This window comes from Phoxinus phoxinus (assembly GCF_949152265.1).
Source record: "Phoxinus phoxinus genome assembly, chromosome: 13".
NCBI lineage: Eukaryota > Metazoa > Chordata > Actinopteri > Cypriniformes > Leuciscidae > Phoxinus > Phoxinus phoxinus.
The window spans coordinates 25,985,495-26,003,262 of NC_136888.1; the positions used below are offsets into that span (position 1 = coordinate 25,985,495).

At 36.0% G+C, this 17,768-nt stretch overlaps 1 protein-coding gene across 2 annotated transcripts; it reads right to left on the bottom strand.

Annotated features, from left to right (window-relative positions):
* Positions 1 to 98: 98 nt before the first annotated feature.
* Positions 99 to 15,860, bottom strand: smyd2a (SET and MYND domain containing 2a). 2 transcript variants are annotated; one of them, XM_079632705.1, is made up of 13 exons: positions 15,817 to 15,860; positions 14,498 to 14,996; positions 12,888 to 12,951; positions 9,451 to 9,561; positions 6,899 to 6,959; positions 6,343 to 6,467; positions 5,300 to 5,367; positions 5,110 to 5,212; positions 3,033 to 3,143; positions 2,385 to 2,508; positions 1,179 to 1,353; positions 965 to 1,073; positions 99 to 829 (listed from the first exon to the last, which is right to left on the bottom strand). In XM_079632705.1, the coding sequence occupies exons 2-13, from the start codon at positions 14,668 to 14,670 to the stop codon at positions 746 to 748; spliced, it is 1,308 nt and encodes a 435-aa protein (XP_079488831.1). In that variant the 5' UTR covers positions 14,671 to 14,996; positions 15,817 to 15,860; the 3' UTR covers positions 99 to 745. The 2 variants fall into 2 exon arrangements, with proteins under 2 accessions (XP_079488831.1, XP_079488832.1); XM_079632706.1 differs by lacking the exon at positions 15,817 to 15,860 and adding an exon at positions 15,643 to 15,690 and having other exon boundaries at positions 14,498 to 14,921.
* Between the last annotated feature and the right edge of the window lie 1,908 nt (positions 15,861 to 17,768).

The window sequence follows — 17,768 nt, forward strand, 5'->3', positions numbered from 1 at the left end:
AATGTATTTAGTGATACAATTCAAAGATAATGTGATATTTTGATGCTGGCTGCACATCTTGTATTCCACTAAAAAAAATTGAATCCATAAAATCAGTGTTTGTCATACGGAATTTATTACTTTAGTGTTGTCACATTAAATTTGATGTATTTTGCATGTGGCATTCAGCATCTTTTTTTATTTCCTTTTTCTTTTGCCCATACTTCCTGTCAAAATGGAACAATACTAAAACAAGAAAACGTTTAACAAATAAGCAACAATGACAGTAACACAATGAAATGCACTGATTGATTGGAAGTCCAATATCTTAACAGCATCCATGATAAATTTTTTTATCAGTGCAAAAACAATAACCATGCAAACAGACAAGTAAAACAGAATCAGAGATCAGAGTCTTTCGCCTTATTGAGAATATATAAATGATTTACATTCGTTAGCTATTGAAAACAATAATAATATTGTGTTGCTACATGAGGGGGCAAAATGTTGTTAAAAATCTGGCATATATGATATGATTCTTAATTCTTAGCCCTTCTCAGAAAACAGTATAGCACATTTGTTCAAAGTGCAGACAATACAAGCAACAGAGTATCTCAGACTCAGGCCATCTATTTACAAAACACAAAATTCATTTAAATGACATCTCAGATAAACAGGTCATTTTGACATCACTTTGTTTTTATATTCCCAGGAGAGGTATAAGACACATGCCAGTGTTTGATGCATATTCCTCCACGTGTTCCGATTATTTCAGGTCTTCTACTTCCTTTTGAATCTCAGCGATGTACGGGTGGTCCTTACCATGGGCAATGTCCATGATTGCAAGAGCCTGTGATAAATTAAGCCACAACTATTTATAAGCCTAGATGGGTCCAAAAATATTTAGTTTTCTTCTTTTAGATTTCAAAAGGACACCCACATCTAATGTTACATTATTATTACATTAGCACTACTGACACCTTACCTTCTTTAAAGCTTTAACTCCCTGTGTACTCCTCTCAAGTCCTAAGTACAATCTTCCAAGTTTCAGGTACATAGAAGCCACATTCAGTGAGTAAGGAGGGTAGTGCACACTAGAAAGATATGTGCATTGGACACAGTTAGTAAAGTTGATACATTGTGAATTCTTTATTATTTGAGTTTTAAATTAAAATAAGTTAGAAAGACAGGAAACTTACCTGTAGGGCTGTACAATTTTCTCGCCGTATTTCATTGCTCCGTCCCAATCCTGCATATAGAGACAGACACCCATTGCCTGATACATCATATGCAGCATGTACACGTTGGTTTCGGCAAAGATAGAACCCATTTTCTCCAGGCTTAGTTCACAGATTTCCAGCAGCTCACTGGGACGTAGTTAGCAGTCAAGGAACTTTGTCAAAACCACAACTTCAGGATATATACACTATACAAAAGTTTTGGGTCTGTGAAAAAAAGTTTATTGTGCTCACCAAAGCTGTATTTATTTGATTATGAATACAATAAAAATAGTCATATTGTGAAATATTACTACAATTATAAAAATATATTTTTTTTCTCTGTTAATATTTTTTTTAAATAAATTTTATTTATTCCAGTGATGGCAAAGCTGAATTTTCAGCATCATGATCCTTCTGAAATCATTTTAAAATTCTTTGGTGCTCAAGAAACATAACTTGTTCTCAATGTTGAAAACAGTTTGTAGATTTAAAAAAAAAATAAGAAGAATTTTAAAGGGATAGTTCACTTTAAAATTAAAATTCTGTCATCATTTACTCACCCTCAAGTTGTTTCAAACCTGTATTAATTTATTTCTTCTGCTGAACACAAAGAAAGATATTTTGAAGAATGTCAGTAACCGAACAGTAGTCTGTACCCATTGACTTCCATAGTAGGAAAAAAAAATACTATGGAAGTCAATGAGTACAGACTACTGTTCGGTTACTGACATTCTTCAAAATATCTTTCTTTGTGTTCAGCAGAAGAAATAAATTAATACAGGTTTGAAACAACTTGAGGGTGAGTAAATGATGACAGAATTTTAATTTTAAAGTGAACTATCCCTTTAACGCATAACTGCTGAATAAAAGCAACAACAATAAAAAAATCTGACCCAAAGCTTTTCAATGGTAGTGTATATTGTCTTACAAAGGGAGATTGGTCTGATCTGCTCAGTTTCTGAGCTCTACATTTTCTCAGACGTTTTCAAGCAATTGTGTTTGTAAAATTGTAAAAATAAAATAAAAAACAGTGTATGTTTTGTGACAATATATCCCAAGGGTTAGTATGGCTTGTGGAGACTAAATATATCCCAGTGCATCTGGATTGCTCTATATTCAAAATATTGCACGATATCAGACAAAACTATAAAAAAAAGAAAAAAAGAAAAGGCCAATGAAGGATATTTTTGTAGTGCTTCGCTCTCCTGAACTCCTCAATGACATTTCTGGCATACAGGACCATCTGTGTGATTTCCTCATCCTCTGGAGGTGTGCTAAGCTTCTGACGGATCTCCATTTTGGCTTTGTCCTAAATAAAAAAAAGAAGGTGTTATTCCACATATATCGACTTGAGTTCCCTTATTAGTGTTAATTTTTATTCATACTGTTATTACATATAAAAAGATGGGTCTTGGTCTGCTTCCAAACAAACTATGGTGTGTTTCGACAGAAATAGGAACGCAACAAGGACCAAAGACATATAAACGGACCAAAAACATGACGTGATGTCACCAGATTCGACCCTAAAAAGGACAGAATGCTGAAGCATACCTGTTTTTTTCTCATCATAGGAGCCATAACAGTTCGGTACAGGCATCAGAAACGCCTTCTCCTTCGATCTTCATTTGTGTCCCAGCACACAGCATTGTTTTGGATATTCGGTAAGTTCAGTCGCAAAATGCGTTTTTTTTGTTTTTGTTTTTTTGTATCTTTAGGCTCGGTCTTAAAAATGACAGTGTGAACGCTAAGTAAACCAGGACTAAATGTATTATTATCTTTTATAGTTAAACTCTTTGTTCAACCCGTTTATTAAAGGGTTAAAATGACACTCACCTTTGATTTAGAGGTGCACTCTTTACAGTCACAGGTGAAGAAGTAAGAATCTTTCAACCGTTCAATTCTATCCTCTGTTGGATACAGGAGGTCAATGTAACTGTTGAAGATCTATTCCAGAGAAACAAAGAGGACTGTCACATAATATACAACAATTAAATTAGTAATGCAATTCTATAATAGATGTCAGAATTCAATACAGACTGCATCTTACATGAACATTTCACATTACACTTTAATATTGTATTGTTTTGCAGCATGTCTGAGACACCCCTCGCTGCAGCCTGTAGCACGATGACGTAGTTGGATGGTCCAATACGTAGTGGATGGAGGTGTGTTTTGGTGACGTCATAAACGCATGCGCAGTAACGATCTCTGGGTTATAATCGTTTATATACTGTCTATCGTTATAATTTGCATGCGGGTGACATGTATGCTCAATATTGTATTGAGATGATGTTCTAATCTAACCTGTGTAGTAGTAGTACAGTTAAATAGTAATAAGTAATTGTTGATGAATAAGTAATTATTTACATAAATGGGATGCTTAAGTTATCCGAGTTTCTCTCTACATACAAAATAGTTAATTTTACAACATTTTAAAATCACATGATTTAAAACCTAAATTTGATAGATTAATAGCATGTCCTCACTGCAAGTATTTTTTTTAAATGTGTGTATATAGAACATTTTAAAATAAAGCCATTTTATTTTATTCAGATCATATTTGCTGTTGAGTGGAAGCAAAAATGAGTCAATCTAATTGTCTCTGTAATTTTAAAGGTACAATACAATAAGGTCTGTAAACATCTTACAATACCAGTACACATCCAAGGGAAAATGCAAAAATAATAACAGCATCAAGAAAATAAATCTTGTCAGATGTCAAAAAAAAAAAAAGTGCTTAATGATATTTTGCCTGGTAAGAGTTCCTTCTTTAATGGCTACTCGTTTTTCCAGTGATCTGTACATAAGGTTCGTCTTAATTTGCTGTTCAGTGTCTGCAAGACATGTCTATGGAAGCTTGTTTTCGCCATGGAGTGAGAAATAAAAAAGGTAATTGCGATTTTTTTTATCTCACTATTCTGACTTTTTATCTCAGAATTGCGTGATATAAAGTCGCAATTGTGTGTTATTAAGTCAGAATTGCGTAATATAAAGTCGCAATTGCGTGTTATTAAGTCAGAATTATGAGATAGGCTATAAACTCGCAATTGCGAGAAATATAGGCTACTTGAAATTCAGACTTTTTCTCAGAATTGCATGTTTATATCTCGCAATTCTGACTTTATAATACGCAATTGGGAGTCAGAATTGCATGATATAAAGTCGCAATTAAGTCAGAATTGTGATTAAACTATAGTCTGAGGTAAAAAATAATAGTATTTTTGAATATTTATTTGACTTTATAACTCGCAATTGTGAGTTTATATACACAATTCTGAGAAAATATGTCAGAATTGGTAGATATAAACTCGCAATTATGTGTTATAAATTCAGAACTGCGAGAAAAAAAGTCAGAATTCTGACTTTATATCTCTCAATTCTGACTTTATAACACGCAATTCTGACTTTATATCTCACAATTCTGAGAAATAAAGTCAGTATGCTAAATGTAAACTCGCAATTGTGAGATAAAAAAGTCGCAATTATTTTTTAAAATGTTTTATTCTGTGGCGGAAAAGAGCTTGCATACTCAAGTGACCATTTTTAACTTTATTCTTCTTGGAAGATCAAAGCACGTGCGATTGTTCACCAACTCTACTAGTGCGCATGCATATATGACGTCACCAAAACACACCACCGCGCATGCGCGTAACAGCGTCCAGTCCACTACGTATTGGACCATCCAGCTACGTCATCGTGCTACAGGCTGCAGCGAGGACCTCTTGGCATGTCTTGTCATTGTTTGAGACTGTATATAGTGACTAAAATATTACACTAATGCTAAATTTTGTTATCTTCACTGACTGGCCAGACCTCACATGATTTTATTGTCGTATTCAGGAAACCTGAATTAATATTTAGCATTATAATCATAGTCATTAAGAACAAGCATAACGTGGCCCCGTCTCACCTCATCTTCAGGGTTGATCTCCTGCACCGCTCTCACCTCGGCTACTGTACCTTTATACGTCACAATCACATTTGGACTACAACTGTGGTTCATCAGAGCAACACTACACACAGAAAGACACTCAATTACTATCAAGTATTTCAAAGGTTTTGGTCAAGGTAGTGGTTTTGATTTCTAGTATGAGACTTACTCTTGAAATACAGCAGAACCCAAATGAGACAGTTCTTCATCTTCAATGGTGAAGCCATTACAATTCACCTGTGAAGTAAAAAAGGAGGAATTAGCATGGACACACAGACTTGGAACTATCCACAAATAGGGTACAAGGATTTGGAACAAATGTAATGCTTTCTGAAGTAAGAACTATTAGACATCTTAAGACTAACCTAGGATTACTTAAAGGGATAATTCACACAAAAATAAATTGACAAATAAATTTGTGTTTTTCAAGACCCATAATACTTCCATTCTTCCATGGAACATAAAAGAGATGCTACTAGACAGAATGAAAGCTAAGGTCACAATTCACTTTCTCTGGATCTTTTATTTCCAAGTCTGTCATTCTCCTTTTTCACACATAAAAAGAGAATTCATGTCATTCTGAACATGACTGACTTTCTTCAGCAGTTATTATGACGAATGTTGGTAAGTAACTAAACATTTTAGATGCATTTTGAAAACACTAATATATTTCTAAAATATCTTATTTTATGTTCCACAAAAGTCAGTCAGTCAAACATATTTTACAGGGTGAGTAAACACAGTGACAATTTCCATTTTTGGGTGAACTATCCCTTTAAAATAAACATAGTAAACAATTTATATTTTATAAAAAATATATTTTATTTATATTTCATAGATACGCATTCATACTTTATAAGGGATTAGAATATAATCCGCTCTTATAATACCTAGTTTACATGATTTTGCTGGCAATATAAAATAAAGCAATCCTGTAAATATTGTGATTTTTTTTAGAAGCAAAAAAAAAAAAACCCTGAGTTAATTTCTGTAAATATATCTTCAAACTGTCACTCAAGTTGATTGAGTTATTAAAATGTTGCAGTAAAAATATAAGATAATACTTCAATTATTCCTTGCTTTACTGCATTTCTTCATTGATGCATGAAATTGATTAAATAGTATTTATCCGTGTTCATTAGGTGAAAAACATGCAGAGCCCCAAAAGTATACGCAACTAAAATAAAAATTTAATAAATCAGTTAACTTTACCTGAGCAAAGAGTTCGGTAAGTGCTGCATTATCAGGAAAATCGAGATGCCGGGAGTAAAAGTGATGTAGTGCAGCAATGTCTGTATCGTTCATCTCATTCTTCTCATCATCCATCTTATCCAGATCTGACAAACATTGTACAGAAAAGGGAAATTAGCATTTCATCTTCAAAAAAACTTGTCTCACATTGTTAAGGCTATGCTACAAATTAGATAGAATGTTAATATATAATTGAATATCAGGACAATAGCAGTAATAGCTCTCTTTTCATCAAACATGCAATCTCTGACTTTTTTATTTATTTATAATTTGTCACATGGCTCCACCACATGGCTCCACCATTTCAGACGAAGACTTCAAGTCATGTTCTAGGGGTCATATATCTGAGACAGCCAACAGGGCAGATGGTAAGGGTCATTAAACAGGTGTGGAAAGTCACCAGCCTTTTACTGACTTCAACTTCAATCCCTCTTTTAAGCAAAAGAAACAGACTTTGCATTTTTTAAACCTTATAAAGATATTGTTTGACTCACTCAGAGAACAACTAGACACTTACGTGCTTCTAATTCTCTAAGAGTCAACACTCTTTCTGAAGGAGTCCTTTCTGTCTGGCTTTTCTGGAAAACAAGAAAATGTTTAAAAGTTAGATGTGACATAACTCTCGCAAACTGTCAAACATGCAAAACAAAACCAACAACTTGTTTCAGTGTTTGATAAGACCGAACAGTTTTCTGCCCAACTGTCTAACGGGCACATGCTGTGTGACACAAAGCGCCATGTGTCGGCAGAGTGAGTCACGGAGAGCTGCCGGCCCTGACGCATTCAGGAAAAACTCATCCATAAAAAACACATGGTAGCACCATATGTGCCAGAGCAGCACTGAAAATGCTACATCTAAATCTAAACTTAGACTAAATCTTCAGCTGTGCACTGGACTGCACCGATTCTTAAATAGCTGAATATAACTATTGGTGAACTTTGCATCAGTGTGTTCAGAAAAAGAAAACCCATCCGTGTTTTCACACCTGTTAATCATCTGAACAGGTGCAGCAGAAAGAGCCGAGTTCCTTAAGACTCCCTCTAGATGTGTCTGAAACCTGATAAACGCTGCCTTCACAAGCAACATATGGAGGTAGGAAGGCAACAAGGCACATCTAAATCCAATGTTTGTGTAACAGCCTGTCTCCTGAAACTCCTTGATCTGGTTGAATTCTAAAGACAACAGAGATGTGTGCTGTCTTCGCTGCCTATAATCAGGCGCAATAATAATAGCATCAAATGAAGTGGCTAAAAGGAGGAAACTCGTTTTTAAATGTCTGTTTCGTCATTTTTATTAGTTTCTAAAACAATTTCCATCATTGAAATGTCTAAGAACTTAAATTAAATGAATGCAAGGACTCTTTTGAATAGAAATTATGTTCTTTTGAACATTTTATTAATAAATAAACCCTGAAAAACATATTAATGTTTCCACAAAAATATTAAGCAGTACAACGGTTTTCAACAAAGATAATAACAGGTGAAACTCGAAAAATTTGAATATCGTGCAAAAGTTCATTTATTTCAGTAATTCAACTTAAAGGTGAAACTAATATATTACCGGTATATAGACTCATTACATGCAAAGTGAGATATTGCAAGCCTTTATTTGTTATAATTTTGCTTACAGCTTATGAAAACCCCAAATTCAAAATCAGAATATTGTGAAAAGGTTTTCATAGCTGTAAGCCATAATCATCAAAATGATAACAAATTAAGGCTTGAAATATCTCACTTTGCATGTAATGAGTCTAATATATTAGTTTCACCTTTTAAGTTGAATGACAGAAATAAATTAAATTTTGCACGATATTCAAATTTTTCGAGTTTCACCTCTATATATAGAAAATGAAAGCATGCCGAAGATTGGTAAACAACTGATAGCTCAGGTATGTCAAAAACCACATGAGAAGCATTAGAATAATACAACAGCAGTAATCACAGACATTCGCATTTGGACGAGATTAGATTTCTCACAGGAATGTCGAGTTGCCGAAAAACGGTAGGTAATTTGCCCTGGAATTTTTACAGAGGTTGTGTGAGAAAAACACTGTCTTGGCAGATTCGGACGGGATTAAAAATCTCAAAGCACATCTGTGAAACATGAATTTCTCTAACATCACCTTGGAACACTAGTCCAGTCCAAATTTTTTTTTCTGAAAGATCACGTGACACTGAAGATTGAGGAATGATGCTGAAAATTCCACATTGCAATCACAGGAAAAAATTACATTTTGAAATATATAAAAATAGAAAACAATTTTTGATCAAATAAATACATCCTTGATGAGCACAAGAGACATATTTAAAATATTCTAAAAATCTTACCAACCCTGAGCAAGCCGCCTCTTCTTTAAACCCTCTATAAAAAAAAATTCTCAAGGCATTCAGACATGTACAGTTGCAGGGTCTGAAGGCATTGACAACTTAAAACTACTGAAATGGCACAAAAAAAAACACATAATTGGCAGGTGAGGAATGTGAAAGCACTAGACCTCTCTTACTCTCTGAACTGAAGTACTCAGGAGTAGAGTGGCTGTAGCTATAGACATTATTACAGTAGAGCAGCTGGAGAGCTGCCTCCTCAACATACTTCCACAGCCAAAAAAACATTTAAGATCGAACAGACAGAATAGTTCTAGCAGAGAATCAAATGTACTGTAACTCCTACTCTGCAGTAAATTTACTGTAAATATCTACCTAGGGAAAGACTGTTAGTATAATCTAATAATTGCATTTAGTACGTGCATGTAAAGTTACCCGGAAATAGGCTACTTTTTTTTATCATTAACTAAAACTATAAAAATCATATCAGTTCATTAAAATAAATATATTTGATGAAAAACGTCAATGAATATTAGAAATGCAGAAATAATAAAACTGAAATAAAAATAAAAATCAAGGATAAATATATATATACATATATATATATATATATATATATATTAAAAGTTACTAATAAAATAGCTAATTCAAAATAATAAATAGCATTCAATAGTAAAATAAACTTTTCCTTTAAAGATGAAAACAAAGTCATATTTTCATGCTAAAAAACCTGGCTGTCCTCACCTGTTTGAGTATTATTCTGGCGACCAGTCGTACGGTTTCTGATGGACACCAGTTCTCTCCGTATGCGCACATGGCTGAGCACTCCAGCTTGTGCATGGGCCAGTCTCCTCTCTGAGGGAAGGACAAGGCCATGGTTTATTTTCACACAAACTGGAATCATATAGCATATTTTCATATTTCATCAACAGATGAATACCACACCCAGCATGAAGGGTCACAGCTCTTCTTTTTGAGATGATATGCTTTTGACATAACCAATCGCACGTCGGCTCGCTTCCGTTTGATGAGTCATGCTTTCAAATGGAATGGAACTTCAAGGCGAATACGAGAATTCCTGAGAGATAAGACTTTGAATTAGTCTCTGCCTGCCTCACAGGCTACTGGGCGACGAATAAACTAAATCCTGTGTTCTGGCGAGCAAACAGAAACTGATCCCTAATGCATTTGAGACGGATTGTCATAGCAACAGCGTGGCCAGAATGCCTTTCAGCTCAATTTAGGAATAGAGCAACAACCAAGTCCCTTAAAATAAACAGGTTACGCAGATTTTCTCCATGATCATCACTGCTTTAATTATTTTGGTCTGCTGTTCTTTTTTTGTTACTTTTGCTTTCTATATTTAAATGGACAGCAGTGTGTAATTTCTTTGCCAGAGACAACCATTTGTAGCTTCTCTTTCCACAGTACAAACACTGAGGTGCTATCAAAACACTGTTCTGCTGCAAGTCTTATATCATTGGTGTGATTTTGAGGCGGGACTTCCTGTATGTCATTTAGCAGGGAGTAGAGTGTTGCATTTGGGATGAAGTAAAAATGCTTGTCATTTTCATGTGGGAGGAACTGATTTGAATGATAATGCATAAACCTTACATTTTTACAAACTATCTTACATTATGACTTTACCTTAAAGGGTTGGTTCACCCAAAATAAAAAATTCTGTCATCATTTACTCAATCTCATGACATTCCAAACCTGTAAGATTTTCATTCATCTTCAAAACACTGTCTCTCCATTGAGTCCATGAAATTACCACTTTGACGCTTGAAAAAATACATAAAGAGATTGTAAAATTAATCCATTTGAATTGAGCAGCGTAGTCCACATTTTCTGAAGAGACATGTTCGCTTTTTAAATGATGAACAGATTGAATGTAGGCTTTTATTCACTTATAAACATCAGACATGGTAAATGGAACCTCAAGCATGTTTGCTTGATGTGCGAGAACCAATGAGGTCCATTCTTGTGTTACGCAACAAGTTTGAGCTTCCACAAGAAACAATAAGGGTTGTTCTCGCACATCAAGCAAGTACGGTTGAGCTTCTGTTTATGTTGGCTGATCAACATTTATATGTAAAAGAAAACGTAATTTCAGAGCAAGGATCAAGGGACAAGCCTGAATTGGAACAGCTTAAAACCGTATGATGATGGATAGCCTGATTCTAAAGCCATAACTTGTAGGGCGCAGAAAAACAGCAGGGACAAGAGAGAAGGGCCTTGTGGTAGAGTGCAAATGGATTATTGATGATCTTTATTTTCTTTGCTGGATTTTCGACTCCGCTTGGCACTCACCCGCAATGATCAATTACAGAGCTGTCATTCTGGCTGTGGTTTCTACTGTGAACGATCCCTGTTTCTCATCCTGGAGGAACTCATAAATGAGGAACTGAGTCAACTGTGCTTTGTCTTATACAAAGTTGATGAGATGAAATAAATATTTTAAAGCCTTTTAGAACAGTCAAAAGTCAATATATAAATTACAAATTACAATTCAAATGTTTGGGGTTGGTTAGATTGTTTTTGTCTCTTTAAATATCTTATGCTCATCAATGCTGCATTTATTTGTTTAAAAATACAGTAAAAACAGTAATATCAAGATGAAATAGTATTACAACTGAAAATAACTGTTTTCCATTTTAATATATTTTAAAATATATTCCTGTGACGGCAAAGCTGAATTTTCTGAAACCATTACATCATTTGATCCTTTATAAAGCATTCTAATATGCGATTTGGTCCTCTTTTTATTTATACATTTTGATTAATTCAATGTATTGTTGCTGAATAAAACTATTAATTTCTTTCATTGTCACACTTCTATGCATATTTTGAACCACGTCATCCAAATCAAATCATACAAACTATATTTAGGTTACGTTTACACGATAACGATGTACTAAAAACGGAAAAGTTTTTCCTTTGCATTTTTCGTGTAGACAACACCATTGTCAAAACGATCCCTGTTCAAACTGATCCGCGAAAAACGACTAAAAACACTATTATATGCCAGGACAGTAGTGGTGATGTCACTGTAAAGAAAAACTAGGCACCTATAGACATTATGTAGCCCCGCCCCTTTTCAGCGCTGTGCTCGTAGTGTTCTGTCTTTCTGGTTTATATTTCCACAGCATGCAGGTAAGATCTTACGGATTTATGAATGAACTGCTCGTTTTAATATCTTCCCGGTCTACAGTTGTTATGATATCCACTTTAAACATTTGTTATATCATCCGGTTTCGTTAACACTACAAGAAGTAAATCCACTACACCAGCAAATTACTTTTCGACAGCGATGCCATAGAATTACACAGAGCAACAGTGAAAATGGAAGTTAAAAAACAAAATCCTAAAGTTGGCTGGGCGCTTGTTTCTCAGGCACATAAGGTCTATAGACTGACGTCACAGTTTAACTACACAAATTTGCATTTTTGTATTTTACACGGAGATGATAACGATATCGTTTCCAAAAAAATTCCACTTTGAAACCCAAGTTTGCGTTTTCAGGCCCCGAAAAATGAACGGCCAAAATGCATAAAAAGTTTAGCTGAAAACGGTGTGGAGTATATTTCTTACAAAATATACAATGATTTATATATTGATATATTGTCCAGCACTCCCACGGCCCTACATTTGATTGAGCAAATCACTGGATGGATCAAAACTAGTCTCAGATATGTAGCAAAGGGTGGTTGAGTTGTTGAGGTACTGCGCTGCTAACAGAGGCTGCAGGTTTGATTCCAGGTAAAGTGAGTGCATTAACTATGGACTTCATTCTGAGACTATGCTACTCTGGCTCATACACAGGAAAAGCACTTCAACTAGCGTTGCTCCAGTGGGACCATCCTCACAATTAGAGCACTGTAGTGTAAGTACTAAGCGTTGGGAAAAAAAGCTCTGATATATGCTGACAGAGCAAAATGAACTTTAAGAAACAGGTCGTTATGGCCGTGGCTTCTGATTGGTCAATTCAGCGTTACATTCCACAGTACTGTATGTCTCTGTGTTCCACAGCATATAGGCATTATGATGTGTAAGTAAATAATGAAAGAATTTTTTTTGGGGGGGTGAACTATTTCTGTAATATGGATAATGGAGCAAATCCACACACAGAGAGACTGTGATGTCGTTGCCCTCAACAAAAAGCACAAACACAGACTTACCTGACACTCTACATTGCAGTAATAGGCCTGTTTACATTTTCCACACTTCGACAGCCCTTCTTTCCTGTGAATGAAATGACAAAAAAAGGTTTTATTTCTTTGAGATGATCCTCAAGTCACACTTCAGCATGACACTATTTTCCTCTATGTTAAAGTAAATGAAAATCCTGTCATTATTTACCCTTATAAAAAACATAATTCTTTCATTTTTTGGTAGAGCACACAAGATGTTTGCCACGGTCACCATTAAGTTTCATTGATTGCATCTTATTTCTGTCTGACTGTCATTCTCTCTAAAGTTCACCCAAAAATAAAAATAATGTCATCATTTCCTCACCCATTCCAACCATATACGACTTTCTCCTGCAGAACATAAAATAAGATTTTTTTGAAGCATGTTGGTAATATAACTATACAGTTTTGGTTTTGGTTAATATTGACCCTGAAAACACTTAGATATTTCTCAAAATATCTTCTTTTTAACATTCCGTAGAAATATGTAATTCTTGGTTTTAAAAAGGTGAGTAAACGATGACAGAATGTGCATTTTAGCTAAACTATCCCTTATAAACTTAGATTAAACCAGTTGTTTCACATGGATGTCTTTACAAATTTTTTTTGCATCAATGGTTACCTGGACTTTAAATACAGAGATAAATCTCTAAGTGATCATTAAAAATATTTTAATTTGCGCTTCGAAGATGAACAAAAGTCTTATAGTTGTGGAACGACTATTAATGTCTAGTTAATGATGACAGAATTTTCATTTTTGCATGAATGAAGTCTTGGCCAGATAAAACGATTGGAAACGTCCTGCATACATCACCAGAGAAAAGATTTCACCAGAAGGTCCAGTTATGACATTTTGATGAAACATTACAAAGTTTCATTAAAAATGAAACATATGCAAGGATAAAAGGATAAACCACTGACAATAAGATCTAGAACAAGCATTTACAAAATAGATAAGGTGATTTTTTTCTTGCATACCAACTTTAACATCTCCATTCTTGTTCAATGGAATCACCTTCATTGTAACAATACAAAAGTACAAAAAGTTCACCATTGACATGCATAGATCACACCAAAAGCTCTCATTTAAGTCCATAATATAATCATTTACATTGTCTTGTATTTACATATGCTTATGATAGATGTATTGCCATTGTATCTAGTGGATTTATGTAGTCTAGATCACATCACACACGTCTCCTGTAAAAATCAACAGACTGAATGCCTGAAAATAGAAAGATTTCACTAAACATTCATGCACAGCACTCAGTGTCCGTGTTGGAGGTGTGTATAAAGTGGGTCACTCTTCCCAGTGCATGACCCAGCAGCATTTAAACGCAGAGAAAATAGAAAGCATGTGCCAGCCATCTTTAAGAGGGACCAGCCTTGTAGTGAATGCAGATTAGCTTCCTGTCAAATATGTCATGACCAAAACAAAGTTGATCAAGAACTACTTTAAAAGTAAACCATTATTATAAAGCTCTTGGTGTACGTGCATGCAATGTCAAATGAAATATCCGTGCACAGCAAGTCAGGAGGATCTAGTCTCGTACACAAAGACACAAAGTGTCAGACGTGGACTTAAAAGGAGCGCTGACCTGGTAAAGCAGTATTCGCAGTGTCCGCCTCTCTCGTTCACTGTCAGCACGTAAGCATACGCCGGACAGGCGAACACTAGATCACCAACTTTGAACTGCTTAGTGGCTTTGAGTCCCCGGCCTTTACCGGGGCTCAGAAATCTTTCAGTACCCTCAATTCCCTCGGTTTTCATTGCTCTTGACCTGCTGCTCGCGTGTCACACTTCCGTGCACTCGTCAGAAAGCGGTGCCTCGGTCTCAATCGGTTTTGTTAGTGACTGCGGCAAGTGTAGTGACGCCACTATCACACCACATGTTCAGCGAAAAGACTCCGAACAACGAGCTGCACCAGAAGACAGACGGCTCACGGCAATGCCCCACACACCCAGCGGTCCTAAAGCCCGTCCGCGAGCAGCGTCCACCACCGGCCTACCTCGATATTTGGCTTCATGGCGCCATCGCGTGGTCATTAGGGGAAAGTGAGCAATTTGAGATTGTGAAATTGATTGAAACTGATCTCCTAAATAAAATGTTTAAAAACAAACAAAAAACAACTCAACAACTAATCAAAAATGACAATTCATATTTTCTAATGGAATATTGCAGTATTTATTAGGCTATAAATGCTTTATCCGTTTACATAAGTATTTTTTTTTTTAATTCATAGACTGTGCTCGCAATCTTTAATCAAAATAACTTTCCGTTCCTCTTGCGAAGTCATTTTTTAAATATATAAACATCATTATTATTATTACGTATTTTTAAATCTTTTAAGAAGTTTTTTTTTTAGCTTTCGAAACAACCACGTGGTTCGGATCTTGAATCAATTGTTCAACAGTGTTCAAAGTACAGCGAGCGATTCGATCCAATACGACATAGGACATAAATTCCGATAAATTCGAATTTCGAATCATTTCAAAATGGATGGCGTTGATCTGTTGAACCCATAGGTTGGAACCATAGACAGTATATAAACGGTTGGAACCATGCAGTGGTTCTAAAGGTTTTAACGTTTTAACTTTTAACTGATCTGATCAGTTTTTTTTATTAATTTTTAAATTAATTTAACGAAGTTTGTACTGTGATAAATTTCGATTTGAGCTGCAAATATGATCAAATTAATTAATATTTTGCTTGGATCCACAACATCGGTGTTCTCCTTGTACCAAAAAGTATGCAAAAGTTGCGTAGTAGGGCTCCCGAACCACCAGGGGGCCCTCTTTCCTTCAGAGATCATTTAAGTAGCGTATCACTATAAACATGGCGGTAATTTACTGTTGGTAAATGTTTAAACTTTAGATGAATCATCTGTATTTTTTTAGGATATATATTTTACTGACTTGGACATCATGCAGTGCAGCAACGTCTTGACATAATGGCAACGGCTTCGCCGAATCCCAACCAATCCTCGGAGCAGAAAAAAGGAAAGAAAACCCGCCAAGAACGTGAAGAAAAAGAGCAAGAAGAAGGTATGTTTTAGTAATATTTTAGGGTTCGTTTAACTTACACGACAACGATATGCTTAAGATGTTTGAGTTTTCCGCTTTTTTAAAAAAAATATCCCCATTCTCACGACTAAAAACCTGTATTCTTTTGCTGCCAGACCATTAGATGGCGATGAAACGTTACAGCGCTAGAGTGAACAAATGACGCCATCGTCTTCAGAGATTTGCGTTTCTGTTGTTAACCTTACGGACCTTAATGTTAACATAAGTTGTTAACTTGTTAACAAAGAGACAGTTTTCAAAAACTTTTTGAAACCCCTTTTTCAGACTCCCAAAATGCCGTTGACATGTAAATGACTGGCCAAAACGCATAAAAAGTTTAACTTTTTTAGTTAAAAATGGTGTCTTGTAAACGGCCCCATAGATTCTTATTTAGGGTAGGCCTATAGCCAGAGAATGTCTAATAAGGGGAGAAGGTTCACTCTTGCTACACTTCCGGCTTCTGACTGGTTGCAGTTCCACTCTGATTCCATATGAGGGCGCTCACAGGACGAGTGCAGAATGAATGGTGCTCTATGGAGCTATACCCCTCAAAATACACTCAGGATATCATTTTTTGTCTAGTAATTTGAATGTTGTATTCGAAAGGAGATGCAAATAAATTACACATTGCTGGGTGTTAGATTTTTTAGAGTCACTTATTTGCTTTAAAATGTCAATGACATCATACACATCGTACGACCAGAGATACTGCTTTACGGCAATCCTTCAGTCACTTTGGTGCTTTCGCGCTCTGCACTTTCTTTTCTCTCGAGGCATCGACAACACAGCTGACACAGGTAAATACCAAGGGGGTAATCCATCCGCCGGAAACTGAAGCCTCCCCGGGGGCCGCCATTGATTAGCAGAGCATCACCTGCTGTTAGCAATCCATTGACTCCCATTCATTTTGGCATCACTTTGACAGCGAATAACTTTACATCTGAGGCGTCCAAAGACTCCATTTGTCCATTATTTATTTCTAAAGAAACACGACAATGTATAAAAGGCTCCATTACTTTGTAGCTTACGTTATGGCCCCGTAGAAGCCGCTTTTGTAAAAAATAGGCTAACGATTGCGTCATAACCACGCGACTCTCTGTCGCACAGTAGAGAAATGACCATATAGACAGGCGGAGAAGTTCGCAAGCAATCGGGGGGACGTGGAGGCATAAAGTCAAGGGAGAAGCCCATAGAGATTCATAAAGTTGCTCCTGCTGCTAGCTCATGGACAGCTAATACTCACGCTCTCCGTCTTTGCGAGATTCGGAAGGGAATGATTCAGATTTCTCTCGGCACAGCTACTAGAAGACCTACAGCTGTCAGACAGATTGCTCACGTCACATCTACGTCGTCAAGCTCAGTTTGAGCCTGCGCAGTTCGCCTGGCGATCAGGAAGTGAGTGCTTCAAATCGGCTTCACTTTTCCATCTCATATACTGTCTATGGTAAATACACGTGCTAGAAGAGTTTTTGCTAGAAGACATTCTGGTCCCACTTCGGATGCCACGATGCCATCAAGCGGTATCTCTGGTCGTAATCAGTCCTTCACTGACCAATCAGCGTTCATTAGCAGAATGCTAGAGTGTTATGGGCAACAACAACTCAACCTGTAAGAAATCGAAAGGACATAAGTACTCGTTCATTCAACTTTCAACCCATGTTGAACTTGCAAAACCTACAATCAAATCTGAGATTTCTCGGCAACGGGTGAAAGAGACAAATTTAGCCGTAGCTCCATAGACTCCCATTAATTTTGCACTCGGGCGATCGCCCCCAGTGGAACTACAACCAAAATTCGGTACAATA